The following is a 20,053-nucleotide window of genomic DNA, read 5'->3' as shown; positions in this document are numbered from 1 at the left end:
CCAACGTTCTTAATGCATCATCACACGTATAATTTCAATAGTGCTGTCAAACATTCGATTGAATTTAAAAATGTGATTAATCACACATTTTGTTAGAATAATTATGTATATATTATCACACAACTTTTATGCCAAGGGCCGTTGCTATAATTATTGTCAATTGTGCTAAAGTGGTATTTTTCTTTGTCCGTGCAAAGCTGGCAATCCAAAAGATTGCAAGCCAGTCTGGTGTCAGTCTGCTGACTGCAAAGGCCGAACACCGCTGTGACGCAGACAGAGCAGAGACAGGGCGATATCACCAGCGTCAACACATTTGCATTTTTGTATAATCATCGAACTGGAGTGGTGAGATTACCCCCTCACCTCAGCGACAGCTTCGGTGATGTAAACAGGGACCTCCCAAATAAATAGGGGAAGCACGCGGGCTGGACTTTTAGAACGTAGTTTGGATCTTTAACTAGAATACAGCCCAAAACATGTATCTCCTCATTGAGCCAAATTGAACTGTGTCTCTGCATGATTCCTTGCTTCTTGTCTGTGTAATAGAAGTTATCAGTGTTTGAACCTGACACATTTGCATGTTGATCATCCTGAAAAAACACCCGTAAGCCCTATAAATTGTACAACTATCTGACTATTTCAACCCAACAAGTCAAGTCGGACAGCCATTCCACAGATTAGGAATGGACAAGAGTTTTTTTTTTTTTTTTTAGGATTCAGATGGTGTTGGTTCCTGCTCAAAGTCCCTCAAGACAACGTCCGTTGTAAATATAATAATGAAAAATATCGACATGATCCGTCTCCTCTCTGAGCTGCCACCTTATCGTGGTAGAGGAGTTTGCGTGTGCCAATGATCCTAGGAGCTATGTTGTCTGGGGACTTTATGCCCCCTGGTACGGTTTCCCAAGGCAAACAGGTCCTAGGTGAGGGATCAGACAAAGAGCAGCTCGAAGACCTTTTATGAAAAAGAAATATCGAGGACCCAGATTTCCCTCGCCCCGATGCGGGTCACTGGGGCCCCCCTCTGGAGCCAGGCTCGGAGGTGGGGCACGATGGCGAGCGCCTGTTCCCATGCGCTCAGCCCGAATAGGCAACGTGGGGCTTCCCTCCAATGGGCTCACCACCCATAACAGGGGACATTGAGGTCGGGGGCGATGTGAGCTGGGTGGCAGCCGAAGGCAGGGCACTTGGCGGTCCAATCCTCAGCTACATCAGCTAGCTCTTGGGACGTGGAACGTCACCTCACTGGGGGAGAAAGAGCCTGAGCTAGTGCGTGAAGTAGAGAAATTCCGGCTGGATGTAGTCGGACTAACTTCGACGCACAGCAAGGGCTCTGGAACCACTTCTCTCGAGAGGGGCTGGACCTTCTTCCACTTTGGCGTTGCCGGCAGTGAGAGGCGACGGGGGGGAGTGGCAATTCTCGTTGCCCCCCGGCTCAAAGCCTGCACGTTGGAGTTCAACCCAGTGGACGAAAGAGTAGCCTCCCTCCGCCTTCGGCTTACGCACCAAACAACAGTTCAGAGTACCAACCCTTTTTGGGTACACTCGAGGGAGTACTGGAGAGTGCTCCCTTGGGTGATTCCCTTGTCCTACTGGGGGACTTCAACTCTCATGTTGGCAACAACAGTGACACCTGGAGAGGCGTGATTGGGAAGAATGGCCGCCCGGATCTGAACCCGAGTGATGTTTTGTTATTGGACTTTTGTTCTCGTCACAGTTTGTCCATAACAAACACCATGTTCAAACATAAGGGTGGCACTTGGCACCAGGACACCTAGGCCGCAGTTCCATGATCGACTTTGTAGTTGTGTCATCGGATTTGCGGCCTCATGTTTTGGACACTCGGGTGAAGAGAGGGGCGGAGCTTTCTACTGATCACCACCTGGTGGTGAGTTGGCTGCGATGGTGGGGGAGGATGCCGGCCAGACCTAGCAGGCCCAAACGCATTGTGAGGGTCTGCTGGGAACGTCTGGCAGAGTCTCCTGTCAGAGAGAGTTTCAATTCCCATCTCCGGAAGAACTTTGAACATGTCACAAGGGAGGTGCTGGACAATTGAGTCCGAGTGGACCATGTTCCGTACCTCTATTGTCGAGGCGGCCGATTGGAGCTGTGGCCGCAAGGTAGTTGGTGCCTGTCGGGGCGGTAATCCAAGAACCCATAGGTGGACACCAGCGGTGAGGGATGCCGTCAAGCTGAAGAAGGAGTCTTATCGGGTTCTTTTAGCTCATACCCAAGCGGTGTGCAGCTTCAGCGGTCGCGGAGGCAAAAACTCGGACATGAGAGGAGTTCGGGGAAGCCATGGAAAACGACTTCCGGCGGGCTTCGAAGCGATTCTGGAACACCATCCGCGGCCTCAGGAAGGGGAAGCAGTGCACTATCAACACCGTGTATGGTGCGGATGGTGTTCTGCTGACCTCAACTGCGGATGTTGTGGATAGGTGTAAGGAATACTTCGAAGACCTCTTCAATCCCATCAAGACGTCTTCCTATGATAAAGCAGTGCCTGGGGACTCTGTGGTGGACTCTCCTATTTCTGGGGCTGAGGTTGCCGAGGTAGTTAAAAAGCTCCTCGGTGGCAAGGCCCCAGTGGTGGATGAGATCCGCCCAGAGTTCCTTAAGGCTCTGGATGCTGTGGGACTTTATTGGCTGACAAGACTCTGCAGCATCGTGTGGACAAACCGGGGTGGTTGTCCCTCTCTTTAAGAAGGGGGACCGGAGGGTGTGTTCCAACTATCGTGGGATCACACTCCTCAGCCTTCCCAGTAAGGTTTATTCAGGTGTACTGGAGAGGAGGCTACGCCGGATAGTCGAAACTCGGATATAGGAGGAACAGTGTAGTTTTCGTCCTGGTCGTGGCACTGTGGACACCCTCTATACTCTCGGCAGGGTTCTTGAGGGTGCATGGAAGTTTGCCGAACAAGTTTACATGTGCTTTGTGGACTTGGAGAAAGCATTCGACCGTGTCCCAAGGGAAGTCCTGTGGGGAGTGCTCAGAGAGTATGGGGTATCGGACTGTCATATTGTGGCGGTCCACTCCCTGTACGATCAGTGTCAGAGCTTGGTCCGCATTGCCGGCAGTAAGTCGAACACATTTCCAGTGAGGGTTGGACTCCGCCAAGGCTGTCATTTGTCACCGATTCTGTTCATAACTTTTATGGACAGAATTTCTAGGCGCAGTCAAGGCGTTGAGGGGTTCCGGTTTGGTGGTCGCGGGATTAGGTCTCTGCTTTTTGCAGATAATGTGGTCCTGATGGCTTCATCCGGCCGGGATCTTCAGCTCTCACTGGATCGGTTCGCAGCCGAGTGTGAAGCGACCGGAATATGAATCCGCACCTCCAAGTCCGAGTCAATGGTTCTTGCCCGGAAAACGGTGGAGTGCCATCTCCGGGTTGGGGAAGAGACCTGCCCCAAGTGGAAGAGTTCAGAAACCTAGGAGTCTTTTTCACGAGTGGGGGAAGAGTGGATCGTAAGATCGACAGGTGGATCTGTACGGCGTCTTCAGCAATGCGGACGTTGTTCGGATCCGTTGTGGTGAAGAAGGAGCTAAGCCGGAAGGCAAAGCTCTCAATTTACTGGTCGATCTACGTTCCCATCCTCACCTATGGTCATTAGCTTTGGGTCATGACCGAAAGGATAAGATCACAGGTACAAGCGGCCGAAATGAGTTTCCTTCACCGTGTGGCGGGGCTCTCCCTTAGAGATAGGGTGAGAAGCTCTACCATCCCGGAGGAGCTCAAAGTAAAGCCGCTGCTCCTCCACATCTAGAAGAGCCAGATGAGGTGGCTCGGGCATCTGGTCAGGATGCCACCCGAACGTCTTCCTAGGGAGGTGTTTAGGGCACGTCCAACCGGTAGGAGGCCACGGGGAAGACCCAGGACACGTTGGGAAGACTATGTCTCCCGGCTGGCCTGGGAACGCCTCGGGATCTACCGGGAAAAGCTAGACGAAGTGGCTGGGGAGAGGGAAGTCTGGGCTTCCCTGCTTAGGCTGCTTCCCCCGCGACCCGACCTCGATAAGCGGAAGAAGATGGATGGATTGATGGATGGACATGATCCGTCACTTACCTCCGGTCTGGAAGGAAGTACATTTTGACGTATGGGTTCCGGGGTCGTCCATCTGGTCGGGCTGGCAGATCTATGGCTTGAAGGACGTTGACGATAAGTTGATGACCTACTTTGTCGTACCACAGCTTCACCTGTAAGGTTTATCGAAAGAAGTTAGTCGATGTTTATACCAGTGGTCCCCAAACTTATTGACTAGGGGGCCTCATTGGGTTAAAATAATTTGGCCGGGGGCTATATACATATACATACATATATACTATATATATATATATATATATATATATATATATATATATATATATATATATATATATATATATATATACACATATATATATATATATATATATATATATATATATATATATATATATATATATATATATATATATATACGAACACCCTTTCCATATGAGTTGGGAAATTGTGTTAGATGGAAATATAAACGGAATACAATGATTTGCAAATCCTTTTCGATCCATATTCAGTTGAATGCACTACAAAGACAAAATATTTGATGTTCAAACACATAAACTTTATTTTTTTTTGCAAATAATAATTAACTTAGAATTTCATGGCTGCAACACGTGCCAAAGTAGTTGGGAAAGGGCATGTTCACCACTGTGTTACATCACCTTTTCTTTTAACAACACTCAATAAACATTTGGCAACTGAGGAAACTAATTGTTGAAGCTTTAAAAGTGGAATTCTTTCCCATTCTTGTTTTATGTAGAGCTTCAGTCGTTCAACAGTCCGGAGTCTCTCCTGTTGTATTTTACGCTTCATAATGCGCCACACATTTTCTAAGGGAGACAGGTCTGGACTGCAGGCGGGCCAGGAAAGTACCCGCACTCTTTTTTTACGAAGCCACGCTGTTGTAACACTTGAATTGCTGAAATTAGCAGGGGTGTCCATGATAACGGTGCTTGGATGACAACATATGTTGTTCCAAAACCTGTATGTACTTTTTAGCATTAATGGTGCCTTCACAGATGTGTAAGTTACCCATGCCTTGGGCACTAATGCACCCCCATACCATCACAGATGCTGGCTTTTGAACTTTGCGCCTGTAACAATCCGAATGGTTATCACCCTCTTTGTTCTGGAGGATAGCACGTCGTCTGTTTCCAAATATAATTTGAAATGTGGAATCGTCAGACCACAAAACACCTTTCCACTTTGCATCAGTCCATCTTAGGTTATTAATGATAAATTGATTTTGGATTAGTAGAGTTTTAACTTGCACTTTCAGATGCAGCGACAAATGTAGTTACTGACAGTGGTTTTATGAAGTGTTCCTGAGCCCACGTGGTGATATCCTTTACACACTGATGTCGGTTTTTAATGCAGTACCGCCTGAGGGATCAAAAGTCCGTAATATCATCACTTACGTGCAGTGATTTCTCCAGATTCTCTGAACCTTTTGATGATTTTACGAACCGTAGACGATAAAATCCCTAAATTCCTTGCAATAGCTCATTGGGAAATGTTGTTCTAAAACTATTCGACAATTTGCTTACAAAGTTGCGACCCTCACCCCATCCTTGTTTGTGAATGACTTAGCATTTCATGTAAGCTGTTTTTATACCCAATCATGGCACCCACATGTTCCCAATTAGCCTGCACACCTGTGGGATGTTCCATTTAAGTGTTTGATGAGCATTCTTCAACTTTATCAGTATTCATTGCCACCTTTACCAACTTCTTTGTCACGTGTTGCTAGGTTTAAATTCTAAAGTTAATGATTATTTGCACACAAAAAAAGTTTATCAGTTTGAACATCAAATATGTTGTGTTTGTAGCATATTCAACTGAATATGGGTTGAAAAGGATTTGCAAATCCTTGTATTCCGTTTATATTTACATCTCACAAAATTTCCCAACTCATATGGAAACGGGGTTTGTATATATATATATGTATATATATATACTTGTATATTTATACATCCATCCATCCATCCTTTTCTACCGCTTATTCCCTTTTGGGGTCACGGGGGGCGCTGGCGCCTATCTCAGCTACAATCGGGCGGAAGGCGGTTTACACCCTGGACAAGTCGCATATACTTGTATATATATATATATATATATATATATATATATATATATACATGTATATATATATATATGTATATATATATACAAGTATATATGTATATATATATATATATACAAGTATATATTTATATATATATATATATATATATATATATATATATATATATATATATATATATATATATATATATATATATATATATATATATATATATATTCCTCGTGCACTAATTGACTGAAAAGAAGACATCAAGTGCGCACTCTATCGATGGAAAAATGCATTTTTAGACAATATGATTTGCCTGAGCGGCTAGGAGACACAGAGGAACAAGCAGTAGAAAATGGATTAGAAAGGACAGATTTTTAAAAAATAATCAAAAATACTTTTTTGTATTTTTTTAAACTTGGGACTTCCCTCGGGCCGGATTTTGGACGCTGGCGGACCGCATGCGGCCCAAGGGCCGTAGTTTGGGGACCCATTGGTCTATACAGTGGCTTAAAAAAGGTATTTATGTCTCTTGAACTTGTCCACATTTTGTCAAGGTACAACCATAGACGTGAAAAAAAATTTAAGTTGTGAAGTTAAAGCAAGAAATGATTGTTTATTTTTTTGTGCGGATTTGGGTTGCGGTGTACAGTTAGTGGCCATGAGGGGAACTGCACTTTTTTTTTGTATCTTTGCCGATCATTCACAATTAGAGATGTCCGATAATGGCTTTTTTGCCGATATTGTCCAACTCTTAATTATCGATTCCGATATCAACCGATACAGATGTATACAGTCGTGGAATTAACACATTATTATGCCTAATTTTGTTGTGATGCCACGCTGGATAAATAAAAAATAAATGATAAATGGGTTGTACTTGTATAGCGCTCTTCTACCTTCAAGGTACTCAAAGCGCTTTGACACAACTTCCACATTTACCCATTCACACACTGATGGAGGGAGCTGCCATGCAAGGCGCTAACCAGCACCCATTAGGAGCAAGGGTGAAGTGTCTTGCTCAGGACACAACTGACGTGACGAGGTTGGTACTAGGTGGGGATTGAACCAGGGACCCTCGGGTTGCGCACGGCCACTCTTCCACTGAATCGCTGCTCCTCCACATTGGGAGGAGCCAGATGAGGTGGTTCGGGCATCTGTTCAGGATGCTACCCGAGCGCCTCCCTAGGGAGGTATTTAGGGCACGTCCGACCGGTAGGAGGCCACGGGGAAGACCCAGGACACGTTGGGAAGACTATGTCTCCCGGCTGGCCTGGGAACGCCTGGGGATCCCCCGGGAAGAGCTGGACGAAAGTGGCTGGGGAGAGGAAAGTCTGGGCTTCCCTGCTTAGGCTGCTGCCCCCGCGACCCGACCTCGGATAAGCGAAAGTTTACATACACTTCACAAGTGTATGTAAACTTTTGACCACGACTGTATGTACACGGCCATTTAGAAGATGTGTCAGTCAGCTCCTATTTTAAAGTACTCACAGAGAGCTGTCCACACAGCTCCAGAGGAAGTTCTCTGAGGGTTCCTGGACTTGTCGGGGACATCACTGATATCGAAGGTCGCTCCATTTTCTGTGACTCAAAGGAACTGGAACCTGCTGAAGGATGAAAACAGCATGGGCGTTGAAGGAATAAACCACACATGGAGGGAAATAAAAGCAAATAAAAGACAAGAACAACACTTAAAAGACACTTACTTGATTCTAGAGGAGGGTGCGATGACTCTGGAATTCTTGGGATGTCCCTGTAAAAATGCAAGACAACTGAGCGCCTTGATGGTCCCAAACCTATGAGATCTATTAATAGTTTAAAGACCAAGTCAATTTACAGTAACAGTTACCAGAAGAATCCTTTTCAAAAAGAAATGCTGTCAATGATGTAATGATGTATGTGTACATATGCTGGGTAGTAGGGGGGAAAACAATGGAAAGGAGGATTTTACGTATATAAAGGATTTAAGGCAGTGGTTCTTAACCTGGGTTCCATAGAACCCTAGGGGTTCGGTGAGTCGGCCTCAGGGGTTCAGCAGAGGCCAATACACACCCAACCATCATTTAAACAAATACCTCTCCCTGTCGGGGTATTATGGATACCCCCCCAAACAATGTTCCCTCTAATTTTCCATCTGTGTGAGCAAATGCAAAAAACTCCTTGCACCTGTCCCAAACCTGACTTAATAACAAGTTCAATGTTTTATTATTGTAATCAAATGACAGCAGTTGTTTCCATGAGATTATTTTCTAATCATCGGCGGTCACTCGAAGCGAGTATGGCGATCTTCCTGGTAGGGGGGTTTGTCCCTTTATGAAGGATGCCTGTGTGTGACTTTTTTTCTACGTGGGAAGACTGGTGCACAGACAGTCACCGCAAGATCCTTGACAGAATCGGGTCAGGGTCTAGTGGCATGGAGTCCAAGACGACTGGGGGACACTTTTCTGCTGCGGCCTTCATCCGCCGTTGTGGCAGTTCTTAAATCTACTGTCTTCCACCTGCTCCGCCATTGAGGTCTTCACCGTGTCCCTGGCTGGGGGGAAGTCATGGTACTAGGCCTTTGCCAAGGGCCACCTGGGGTAACAGTAGGAAAGGGGTTAACCTCCTAGTGCTCCAAAACCCCATAAAGGAGCCTCCCCTGCCGTATGCACTTTAACGTCATGCCCAGGACACTATCTTCTGAAAAAAGTGTTTTGGCCCACTTACAATGACTATAACATATTTTTTTTCATGAGCAGGGGACTAATATTATATGTCTAGGTGGTGGGTCCTGCTTTGGAAATGATGGGTACCCCTTTCATAGATTGCATTTAGTTCCCACCAAAACATTCACATGTTGCACAATGATATGTAAACATTGGATCATGTGTCCATTCCTGTGACTTTATTTTTGTAAAATATACCTTTATTATATTTCTTTAATATAACAACATAATTTTATGATTACGGTTCGGGTTCGGTGAACGCGCATATGAAACTGGTAGGGTTCGGTTGTTGTGTTTTAGTTTTATCCTGCTTTCTGCTTTTCTGCACCTGTGTTATCAGTGTTTCATCCTCGGCAAGGGGCGGACCTTGTGGCACACCTGCTCTCAATTACCCTGGCAGTATTTAGGCTCGTCACTGACAGCTTGGCCACACCGGTTATTGTATCCCGAACTCACCTCGTGCATGCACCTGCTTCACCAGTCCCGGTACGTTTTTTCTACTTTGTCCTGAATTCCCTTACCTCTTGAGTGTTTATTTTCTAGTCTCCCTTAGGTAAAGGGATTTCCTGTTTTGGACTTTTGCCTTGCTCAGTGTGTCCTGGCCCTTTCTCCCACCGACCTCTGAGGAACCTAGTTTGCCCTGATTACATGGTGTGCGTTTCTGCCCCCTCGCCCTTAGTTATCCCTTTTTGTCTGAGTAAATTGTTTCATTTTTGTAATCCCACCTTGTCTCCCGTCTCTGCATCCTGGGGTCACCCCCACTTGACCAAGATCTTAACATCGGTACCTCCAACAAGGTTAAGAACCACTGATTGAAGGTAAGTTATGGGGTAAGGGTTCCACCAATTCAATTGACACTACTTACTGATATGCTTTATATACTTTTCTCAAGAGGTTTTTGGACATAATTCGATGAATGGATCTTTTAGATAAAGAAAATAAAAGTGTCTGTCAGAAAATAAATTGAACACTTAAGATAATTCTCAGGCACTCGTGAAGCCAATCTTACCCGATGGGTCTTGATACAACTAGTTCCACCTGAGGCTCGGCCTTGGATTCAAGGATAATGTTGTACACTTCTTTCTTGGTTGCTCCCGGGAGTGATTTTCCATTCCACTGCAACACCTCATCACCTGGAACAAAAAAAACGGTAGCAGGGACAAGGGAAAATGGATGCATGGATAGAATTAACACCATGCTACCTAAATAGGCTACTGTCAAGAACTCGTGATCTGATTGGCTGTCGCAACTGTCTATAAACTGTATGTGTTCTCAAATTCATCCTCCAAAGGTCACGGTGAGTATCCAAACACAGGTTCGACGTGAGGCCATCCAGAAGGCCTTACTGACAACAACTCTCGATCTGATTGGCTATCGCAACTGTCTATCAACTGTATGACTTCCGCATTGGTGAGATTGAAGGACTCGGGCAGATTTGGTACAGCACGGCAACATAAGCGAGCTGAATTCTGATTGGATACAAACCAAACCTGAACCTTTAGCCATTCCTTTGCCACTTGTAAAACTAAACCTTTTAGATATTTAGGGAAAGTAAATGAAAAAAATACTTTTATCTTTAATTATGATCATGATTTCTGATTATGATTGGCCAGCAGACGGCACACCACTGATAAAACGTGTAAAATTATCTGTTTGGGCTTTCGAATCCGCGGAGTGATACAGGGGCAAACAGACTAGTTATAGTCGGTTCACAGAACTTGAAACAAAAATATTCAGTTATGCTGCTCCTGGTCATGGAATGACATCCAGAAAGATCTGAGGCTACCAGAATCGATCACTTTGGGGGAGTTTAAGTCCAGTACTTAATCGTTTTAAATTATTTTTCACATGTTGTGGTATGACCGCTGTTGTTCTGTTGTATTGTCTTGTTTTAATTATTATTGTATCTGTGGAAGGAGGTATGGCCAGCGCAGGTGTCCATGGTCCTGAGGGCAGAGCACCATCGGACGGGGGCGTGGCAGTGCTGACGGCGAGACACATCCGGCAGGTGATTAGATTTCACAGGTCGTACGTGCTAATTTGTAGTCCGTTGTCTTTAACAGTAAACGGCCGGGAACAGGACGGGAGAGAGGATACGGACGTGACTGAAAAGTACCGTTCTGCTGGAGAGAGAGTTGGACACAAATCCATGCACATTAAAACTGCACACTTCCACAGTATCTTTGTTTGTGCTCTTGAAAAACAGATTTGAATCTAAACCAGTCTTTACCTGGTTAAATAAAGGAAATGTATTGATTGATTGATATGGCGTACAATAAATGGGACTGTATACGAAAACCCCAGGCAAACTTTCAGCAGAAGCTTTCATCAAAACCAGAATCCTATGCAGGGTGGGGTGTACGAAAACCGAGCTCCCACTGAATGTCCATCCATCCATCCATTTTCTACCGCTTATTCCCTTTTGGGGTCGCGGGGGGCGCTGGCGCCTATCTCAGCTACAATCGGGCGGAAGGCGGAGTACACCCTGGACAAGTCGCCACCTCATCGCAGGGCCAACACAGATAGACAGACAACATTCACACTCACATTCACACACGAGGGACAATACGAAGGTCCTGCAGTCCTGGGTTCAAATCCAGGCTCGGGATCTTTCTGTGTGGAGTTTGCATGTTCTCCCACTGAATGTGATAAATGCAAATGTTACCGCCTCTGTCCATGGTGCTGAGGACAGATCACCATCAGACGGAGGCGTGGCAGTGTTGACGGCGAGACACATCCAGCAGGTGATTAGATTCCACAGGTGGTACGTGCTAATCTGATCGTCTGTTGTCTTTAACAGTAAGCGGCCGGGAGCAGGAAACCAGTATCCTACGCAGGTTGGGGTGTACGAAAACCGACCTCCCACCGAATGTGAAAAAATGCAAACCTGCTGACCTGCTCTTAAATGTCCCACCACGTCTGCTAGGCTTCCTTTCTTGACTTTAGTGATGAAGGCCCCGAGTCTTCCCGTCTCTGTCATCTTCCCACCTATGACCTGCGCACATGGAGGAGGCAGAAAAAATTAAAATGTACCGGGTAATAACGATTGACGGTACAGCAACATTTTGACACATTACTACTTGGTTTGAAAAAAACAGAAAAAACAGTAGAATTCAGTGTTCAGTGTTGTCAATAGTATTTGGCCACCCATCCAAATGATCAGAATCTGGTGTCCTAATAAAATCGAGCACTTAGGCATGGACACTGGTTTTACAAACATTCGTGAAAGAATGGGCCGCTCTCAGTAATTTCCAGCCTGGAACTGTCATAGGATGCCCACCTGTGCAACAAACCCAGTCGTGAAATTACCACGCTCCTAAATATTCTAAAGTCAACTGTCGGATTTATTAAAAGAAAATCGAAAAGTTTGGGAACAACAGCAACTCAGCCACAAAATGATAGGCCACGTAAACTGATGAGAGAGATGTCAGTGAAGGCTGAAGAGGCAGCCGACTTTCTGCACAGCTCCAAACTTCAAATAACCGTCCAATTAGCCCACGTAGAGTACGCAGAGAGCTTCACGGATGGGTTTCCATGGCCGAGCAGCTGCATTTAAACCATACATCACCAAGTCCGATGCAAAGCGTGGTATGCAGTGGTGTAAAGCACGTTGCCACTGGACTATGTGTATATTTTTATATATATATATAATTTACAATTTCTCATATGTGTGTGTATATTTAATCTTTTGTGTGGTAATTTCGTGGAGTTGACTACAATGACAATAACACTTTTGTACATAGGTAAATATTTCTTCCTGTGGCTAACATCTAATCCAAAACAAGTGATTAAATGGGTGCATTTGGTTAGTTGCTGTGGTAAAATTCCGGCTACTACTATGCTTTTATTTTGAAGGCAACTTAGCACTGAACAGGAAGTCACTGAGTGCATGTTTGCAAAGTAATTAAGCAGAAGTTGTGCTGCTGCTGATAATGATTAAGTTAACGATACTACAATAAGAAGCTAAATTAAGTGGATAAGTTATATGACATAAACAGGACTAATTTAGACAGGTTCCACTTTAACTAATTTCAAGTTAAATTATTTTGAACAGTGACAGCACACATTGATAAACACTTCTGTAAAGGTGCCGGTCTTAGCTAGGGAACTGATGTTCAACTGTGGTACCTGTGCAAGGTATACAATGTGGTAAATCATGTTGTCTCCTTACTTTAAGTCCGAGGAGGGAGCCGGCTTCCCGAGGCATGGCTGATCTCTTGCTGAGCGTGATGCGTCCAATCAAATGATCGCCCTCTTTAGAAGGCTGCCACGTCACTGGATGCTACAGGGACAGCATATTTGTCATGACATCCAATGCAATGCAAAAGAGAAATTAAGACAAAAACTGTACAGACAAGTTAGTAGTTAACGCAAACTTGACACGCTTTTAAAAAGAGTAGGTGGTGTTTGACTGGTACTTACATGCCACACTGCAGGGTCAAGTGGATGACAGTCCCAGTCACCTGCATATACAAAACAAGTAAAAGGATAGTTTTGGTGCGGCAGCCAAGTGATGTCATCCTAAAAGGGTGCAGAGATCATCAAGTGTGCTTGAGGAAATTATCCAATTTCTACTGTACTGTAAAAAATGTGCCTTGGTTCAATAAAGGTTGGGGAATACTGGTTTAAGTGATAGAAACAGCTTTCCCAAAAAAAAAAAAAACATCCACTGTTTGGTGCAAAAACGCATTACTTCACAGCATGGTTTGCCCTACAAGAATGTGATAATGAATTGAAGTGTACCTATGATGAAATTTACAGACCTCTGTTATCATTTTAACTGACTAAATACTTTTTTGCCCCACTGTACAATTATACATACATTAATACATACATATATATATATATATATATATATATATATATATATATATATATATATATATATATAAATATATAATAGAACATACATAAATACATATAAATACACACACACACATATATATATATGTATATATATATGTATATATATATATATATATATATATATATATATATATATATATACATATATACATATTTATACATATATACATATACAGTTGTGATCAAAATTATTCAACCCCCACACAATTTTGGTGTTTTAGCAAGTTGGACATTTATTCCGTATTTTCTTTATAGTCATATCAAATAAAGATGTGTCAAATAGACAAATGCAACTTCAATTGTAACACTGTATTTTACAAAATACCAAAAAAGGACATTTTTGTAAATATCTCATTGACAAAATGATTCAACCCCTTGAAGATCATAACTCTTAAGAACAGAATTTGAATAAGGTATTTTCAATCAGGCGTTGAAAACACCTGTAAATGTGATTAGAACCATAATGAGCAATAATTAGACTGATTGAAAAAGACTGTGACGCTCAGCTTCTTGTAGATGGTCAATGGTTTATTTGCAACATGGTGAAGTCCAGGGAGTGGTCAAAGAAGTCAAGAGAGGAGGTAATTTCTCTTCATAAGAAAGGATATGGACATAAGAAAATAGCTAAGACATTACACATTCCAAGAGACACAGTTGGGAGCAAAATTCGCAAGTTTAAAGCTAAAGGCGCAGTGGAAACACTACCTGGGCGTGGTAGAAAGAGGATGCTGTGTGCGTACAGTGGTGAAAAACCCCCGGGTAACAGCTGAGGAACTACAACAGGACATTGCAGAGGGGGGAACGCAGGTTTGGTCCCAGACAATAAGGCGCGCACTACGAGATGAAGGCCTCCATGCCAGAATTTGTCTATTTGACACATCTTTATTTGATATGACTATGAACAAAATACGGAATAAATCTCCAACTTGCTAAAACACCAAAATTGTGTGGGGGGTGAATATTTTGATCACAACTGTGTATATATATACATATATATATATATATATATATATATATATATATATATATATATATATATATATATAATGTATGTATATATATATATATATAGAGAGAGAGAGAGAAAGAGAGAGGGAGAGAAAAAGAGAGAGAGAAAGAAAGAGAGAGAGAGAGAGAGAAAGAGAGAGAGAGAGAGAGAGAGAGAGAGAGTGAGAGAGAGAGAGAGAGAGAGAGAGAGAGAGAGTACAGCCCAAAAGTTTGGACACACCTTCTCATTCAATGTGTTTCATGACTGTTTACATCAGTGGTCCCCAACCACCGGGCCGCAGCCGTGGCCCGATTGGTACCGGGCTGGAGAAGAATTTTTTATTAATTTTTATTTTAAAAAAAAAATAAATAAATAAATAAAAAAATATATTTTTTTTATTTATTAAATCAATATAAAAAACACAATATACACTTACAATTAGTGCACCAACCACAAAAACCTCCCTTTTTCATGACAAGAACGTCCCTTTTTCATGACAAAGAAAAAAATTAAAATAAAAGATTCCCCCCACCGCCCCACTCCCCTGGGCCGCGGGACAAATTATTAAGCGTTGACCGGTCCGCGGATACAAAAAGGTTGGGGACCACTAATTTACATTGTAGATTGAGACTGAAAGCATTAAGTTTCTTCAAAAGAGAAACCCTTTGCTCTACTTACTGCTTTGCACACTCTTGACATTCTCTTGATGAGTTGCAAGAGGTAGTCACCTGAAATTAAATTCACTTCACAGGTGTGCCTTATCAGGGTTGATTAGTGGAATTTATTGCTTTATTATTGAGACCATCAGTTGTGTTGTGAATGAGAAGGTGTGTCCAAACTTTTGGCCTGTGCTGTATATACAGTCGTGGTCAAAAGTTTACATACACCTGTAAAGAACATAATGTCATGGCTGTCTTGACTTTCCTATCATTTCTACATTTCTTATTTGTTTGTGATACAGTGAGTGGAGCACATACTTGTTGGTCACAAAAAACATTCATTAAGTTTGGTTCTTTTATGAATTTATTATGGGTCTACTGAAAAGGTGAGCAAATCTGTTGGGTCAAAAGTATACATACAGCAATGTTAATATTTGCTTACATGTCCTTTGGCAAGTTTCACTGCAATAAGGCGCTTTTGGTAGCCATCCACAAGCTTCTGGTTGAATTTTTGACGACTCCTCTTGACAAAATTGGGGCAGTTCAGTTAAATGTGTTGGTTTTCTGACATGGACTAGTTTCTTCAGCATTGTCCACATCTTTAAGTCAGGACTTTTGGAAGGCCATTCTAAAACCTTAATTATCGCCTGATTTAGCCATTTCTTGACTTGTGTTTGGGGTCATTGTCCTGTTGAAACACCCAACTGCACCCAAGACCCATTACCTCCAACCGGGCTGATAAATTTAAGTTGTGCTGAAGAATTTGGAAGTAATCCTCCTTTTCCATTGTCCCTTTCTGTAAAGCACCAGTTCCATTGGTTGCAAAACAGGCCCAGAGCATAATACCACCATCATGCTTGACGGTAGGTTTGGTGTTCCTGGGATTAAAGGCCTCCAAACATATTGCCAGAGGTGGGTAGTAACACGCTACATTTACTCCATTACATCTACTTGAAAACCTTTTGGGATAAATTGTACTTCTAAGAGTAGTTTTAATGCAACATACTTTTACTTTTACTTGAGTATATTTATAGAGAAGAAACGCTACTTTTACTCCGCTCCATTGATCTACATTCAGCTCGCTACGCGCTACCGATTTTTATCGATCTGTTAATGCATACTTTGTTTGTTTTGGTTTGTCAGAAAGACCTTCAAAGAAGGATCTATCACATGCCTGCATTTCACCAATCAAATGCAGTCACTGGTGACGTTCGACTCCATTTCACCAATCAAATGCAGTCACTTGTGACGTTTGACTCCATTTTACTAATCAAACAGAGCCAGGCGGTCACATGATTAACTGCATATTTCAATTTTTTTTATAAACCTTTATTTATAAATATCAACATTTACAAACAGTTGAAAATAATAATCAAAGTAAGTACAAAAACAGTACAAAACAGTATAAAAACGTACACAACCGCGTCAGGGAGGTTGTAATTTCAAAATAATTAAAATAGAACGCAAAAAATAGGTATATATCAAATAAACACAGTGCAAAGCCATAGGCTCACTCAATCTCAGTAAATAACTTAAATTTGGAACACAGCATCATGGTTTTCACAGCTTTTTGGTTGTTAGAGATAGAGTGTTTTAATGTAGAGTTCTAAATGTTTTTTAAAAGCACAAAAAAAAGGTCGGGTATTGAGAAACTTACATTTATGAATACAAAACTTACCCAATAGTATAATGAGGTTGGAAAAGCAAAATTCATTTTTAATTTTTTTTTCAATACAGTGTAAAACCAAATATTTATTACTAAATATATATTATTGTTTTAGTTGCTTAAGAAATATTCCTGGCTCTGAATTTGTTCATTGCTATTTTTATGTTTTTGTGCATTACTTGTTGCCGTCATCATTAAACAAACAGGTTACTCATCAGTTACTCAGTACTTGAGTAGTTTTTTCACAACATACTTTTTACTTTTACTCAAGTAAATATTTGGGTGACTATTTCTTACTTTTACTTGAGTTATAAATCTCTAAAGTAACATTATTCTTACTTGAGTACAATTTCTGGCTACTCTACCCACCTCTGCATATTGCTGGGTATTGTGGCCAAACAGCTCAATTTGTGTTTCACCTGACATCACATGGACAAAGATAAGACCTTCGCCAAAATGGAGCTGTTTGGCCACAATACCCAGCAATATGTTTGGAGGAGAAAAAGTGAGGCCTTTAATCCCAGGAACACCATCCCTACGGTCAAGCATGGTGGTGGTAGTAGTATTATGCTCTGAGCCCGTTTTGCTGTCAGTGGAATTGGTGCTTTACAGAGAGTAAATGGGATGGCTTTTGGTAGCCATCCATAAGCTTCTGGTGGAATTTTGGACCACTCCTTTTGACCAAATTGGTGCAGTTCAAGTATGTGCTCCAGCTGTAACGAAAGTAAAAATCGCTCTCTTTCAGTGACGGTGACTGAGAAATGGCAAAAATTGTCTGAGTCGACGGAGGACTGCCGCTAATCTGAAAATGTCTCATGAGAATGCTTGAGAGGATAAATACTGAGTTGACACTTTATACATCTGAATATACTACGTTGGTTTTAGGAGGATGAAGACAAAGGTTATTAAATCCAGGTTGCTTCTCTGACTGATACCACATTAAAACGTCAATCTTTTCACATCAACAAGCTTAGTTGATTTTATTATGTTTCTGTAATTATTGGTATGGTTTAATTTATATTGAACATGTATACAGACACTTTATGATACAGCTTATAGTCTACATATTCTCATTTCTCTTCACAGCAAGGGGTAGGACAAGGCAAAACTGATTGAATCCTACCCCTTTTCCAATTAAGAGCAACTACTAATGCATTTGTTAACTTCCTGTTTTGATCTTGACATTTTAACTCAATTTACTTCAATTAAATACAACAGTTCTCTTTTTGCACAGTACACACCTTTGTACATAGGGGGGACAAAGGTGGACAGGGTGAAAACCTATAAATTCCTCGGGACCCACATCAGCGAGGACCTCACCAGGGATCACAACAACCAACAAACAATAAAGAAAGCTCAGCTTAGACTGTACTTCCTAAGAAGGCTGAGAAAATTTGGTATGCCACCCAAAATTCTCAGCAACTTCTATAGAAGTACGGTTGAGAGTGTCCTTACCAGCTCAATCACGGTTTGGTATGGAAACTGCACTGCTAAGGACAGGAAGGCACTCCAGCTAGTGATTAAAACTGCTCAGTACAAATCAGGAGCATCCTTCCCCTCACTACAGGACTTGTACTATACCAGGGCAACCAGGAGAGCTCACAACATCATAAAGGACAGTACACACCCCCAGCACAGTCTCTTCAGCCTCCTACCTTCAGGCAGATGATAGAGGAGCCTAAAATCCAGGACTACGAGACTGACGAACAGTTTCTACCCACAGGCCATCAGGCTTGTGAATGCTAACTTGTGAATGCTAGCTCCATTTTTTACTTTGTCTTTTTGAACAAAAGACAGCTACCTTGACCACCCCCAAACTGTGAACCATCACTGTAGACACTTTTCACCTTTTATCACTATAGACACTTTAACTGCTGCTGTGACCCAAGGTCACCTCCACATTTATACTGTTGACTGTCAATCAAAATGTGCTATAATGTTATGTTACTTACTGTGCCTTGTGTATACTTTTTATTTTTATTTTTAGCTAAGTATCGTGCGACTTGTTGAAGGGTGGACTAGCAAAGTAAGATTTTCATTGTACGACAAACTGTCTGTTTAACTGTGCATATGACAATAAACAATCTTGAATCTTGATAGTTAAGTCAGTCACGATTCACACAATAAGATAAGTAATATCTAATTTTCAACAAAGTTCATGATGTGTATCAATATTCTTCTTCCTTGTATTTTGTAATCACTTCTAGTTGGAACAGCCTCTTAATATGGACTCTCACACTATTATGTTAGAGCCACCATGGACTAGACTCTCACTATTATGTTTGATCCACTATGGACAAGACTCTCACTATTGTGTTAGATCCACTATGGACTGGACTCTCACACTATTAACTAGATCCACTATGGACTAGACTCTCACAATATTATGTTAGATCCACCATGGACTAGACTCTCACTATTATGTTAGATCCACTATGGACTGGACTCTCAGACTTTTATGTTAGATCCACTATGGATTGGACTCTCACTATCATGTTAGATTCACTATGGACTGGACTTTCACACTATTAACTTGATCCACTATGGACTGTCCTAATTAAGAGGAATGTTTTGATGGTAGAACGGTTGAAATGGGTTGAAAAACGTGGAAGGAGTAGTCGCCAGACAAAAGGGTGGAAATAGGTGTTTGGAAAAGGTAGTTTGAATTTCCAGGAAGGTGAAAAGGTTGAAAGTTTAAAAAATGGCCAATTAATTTTGAATGGGAAAAATGTCTCAGAAAATCTGGAATTCTGGGAAATTTGGAAATTTTTGGAATTTGTCAAGGGCAAGCCTGCGACTTCCGAAAAGGCCGAACAGTTTGAAGTTGGAACAGTATGAATCGGGGGAAAAATGTGTAATGTAGGGCGCACCAAAATCTGAAGAAGTAGAGGAAAAAATAGTTTTTTTTGTCCTAATTAATAGGAATGTTTTGACTGTAGAACGGTTGAAATGCATTGAAAAATGTGAAAGGAGTAGTCGCCAGAAAAAAAAAGTGAAAATAGGGCTTTGAAAAAAAAAAGGAATTTTTGAAAATCCTGGAATCTGTTTTAACTTGGAATCAAAG

General features: G+C 42.0%; 1 protein-coding gene across 25 annotated transcripts in view; it reads right to left on the bottom strand.

The window, feature by feature from the left end:
- The window catches only part of rims1b (regulating synaptic membrane exocytosis 1b), a 225,161-nt gene that overhangs the window by 86,404 nt on the left and 118,704 nt on the right, over window positions 1-20,053 (bottom strand). For 17 of the 25 annotated variants that reach the window (XM_061907362.1, XM_061907409.1, XM_061907397.1 and 14 more), the window contains 8 exons: window positions 13,233-13,273; window positions 12,982-13,092; window positions 11,706-11,805; window positions 9,820-9,943; window positions 9,676-9,732; window positions 7,812-7,858; window positions 7,597-7,712; window positions 4,065-4,195 (listed from right to left, as the gene is read on the bottom strand). In XM_061907362.1, coding sequence (XP_061763346.1) covers window positions 4,065-4,195; window positions 7,597-7,712; window positions 7,812-7,858; window positions 9,676-9,732; window positions 9,820-9,943; window positions 11,706-11,805; window positions 12,982-13,092; window positions 13,233-13,273 — 727 coding nt within the window. The remainder of the gene's footprint in view (window positions 1-4,064; window positions 4,196-7,596; window positions 7,713-7,811; window positions 7,859-9,675; window positions 9,733-9,819; window positions 9,944-11,705; window positions 11,806-12,981; window positions 13,093-13,232; window positions 13,274-20,053) is intronic. The other 8 variants (XM_061907372.1, XM_061907415.1, XM_061907514.1 and 5 more) reach the window with 1 other exon arrangement.

The sequence above is a fragment of the Nerophis ophidion genome, linkage group LG01 (genome assembly GCF_033978795.1).
Source record: "Nerophis ophidion isolate RoL-2023_Sa linkage group LG01, RoL_Noph_v1.0, whole genome shotgun sequence".
NCBI classification, from domain to species: Eukaryota; Metazoa; Chordata; class Actinopteri; order Syngnathiformes; family Syngnathidae; genus Nerophis; species Nerophis ophidion.
Note: the sequence above shows the minus strand (reverse complement) of the source record. Positions and strands in the feature narration are given on the sequence as shown.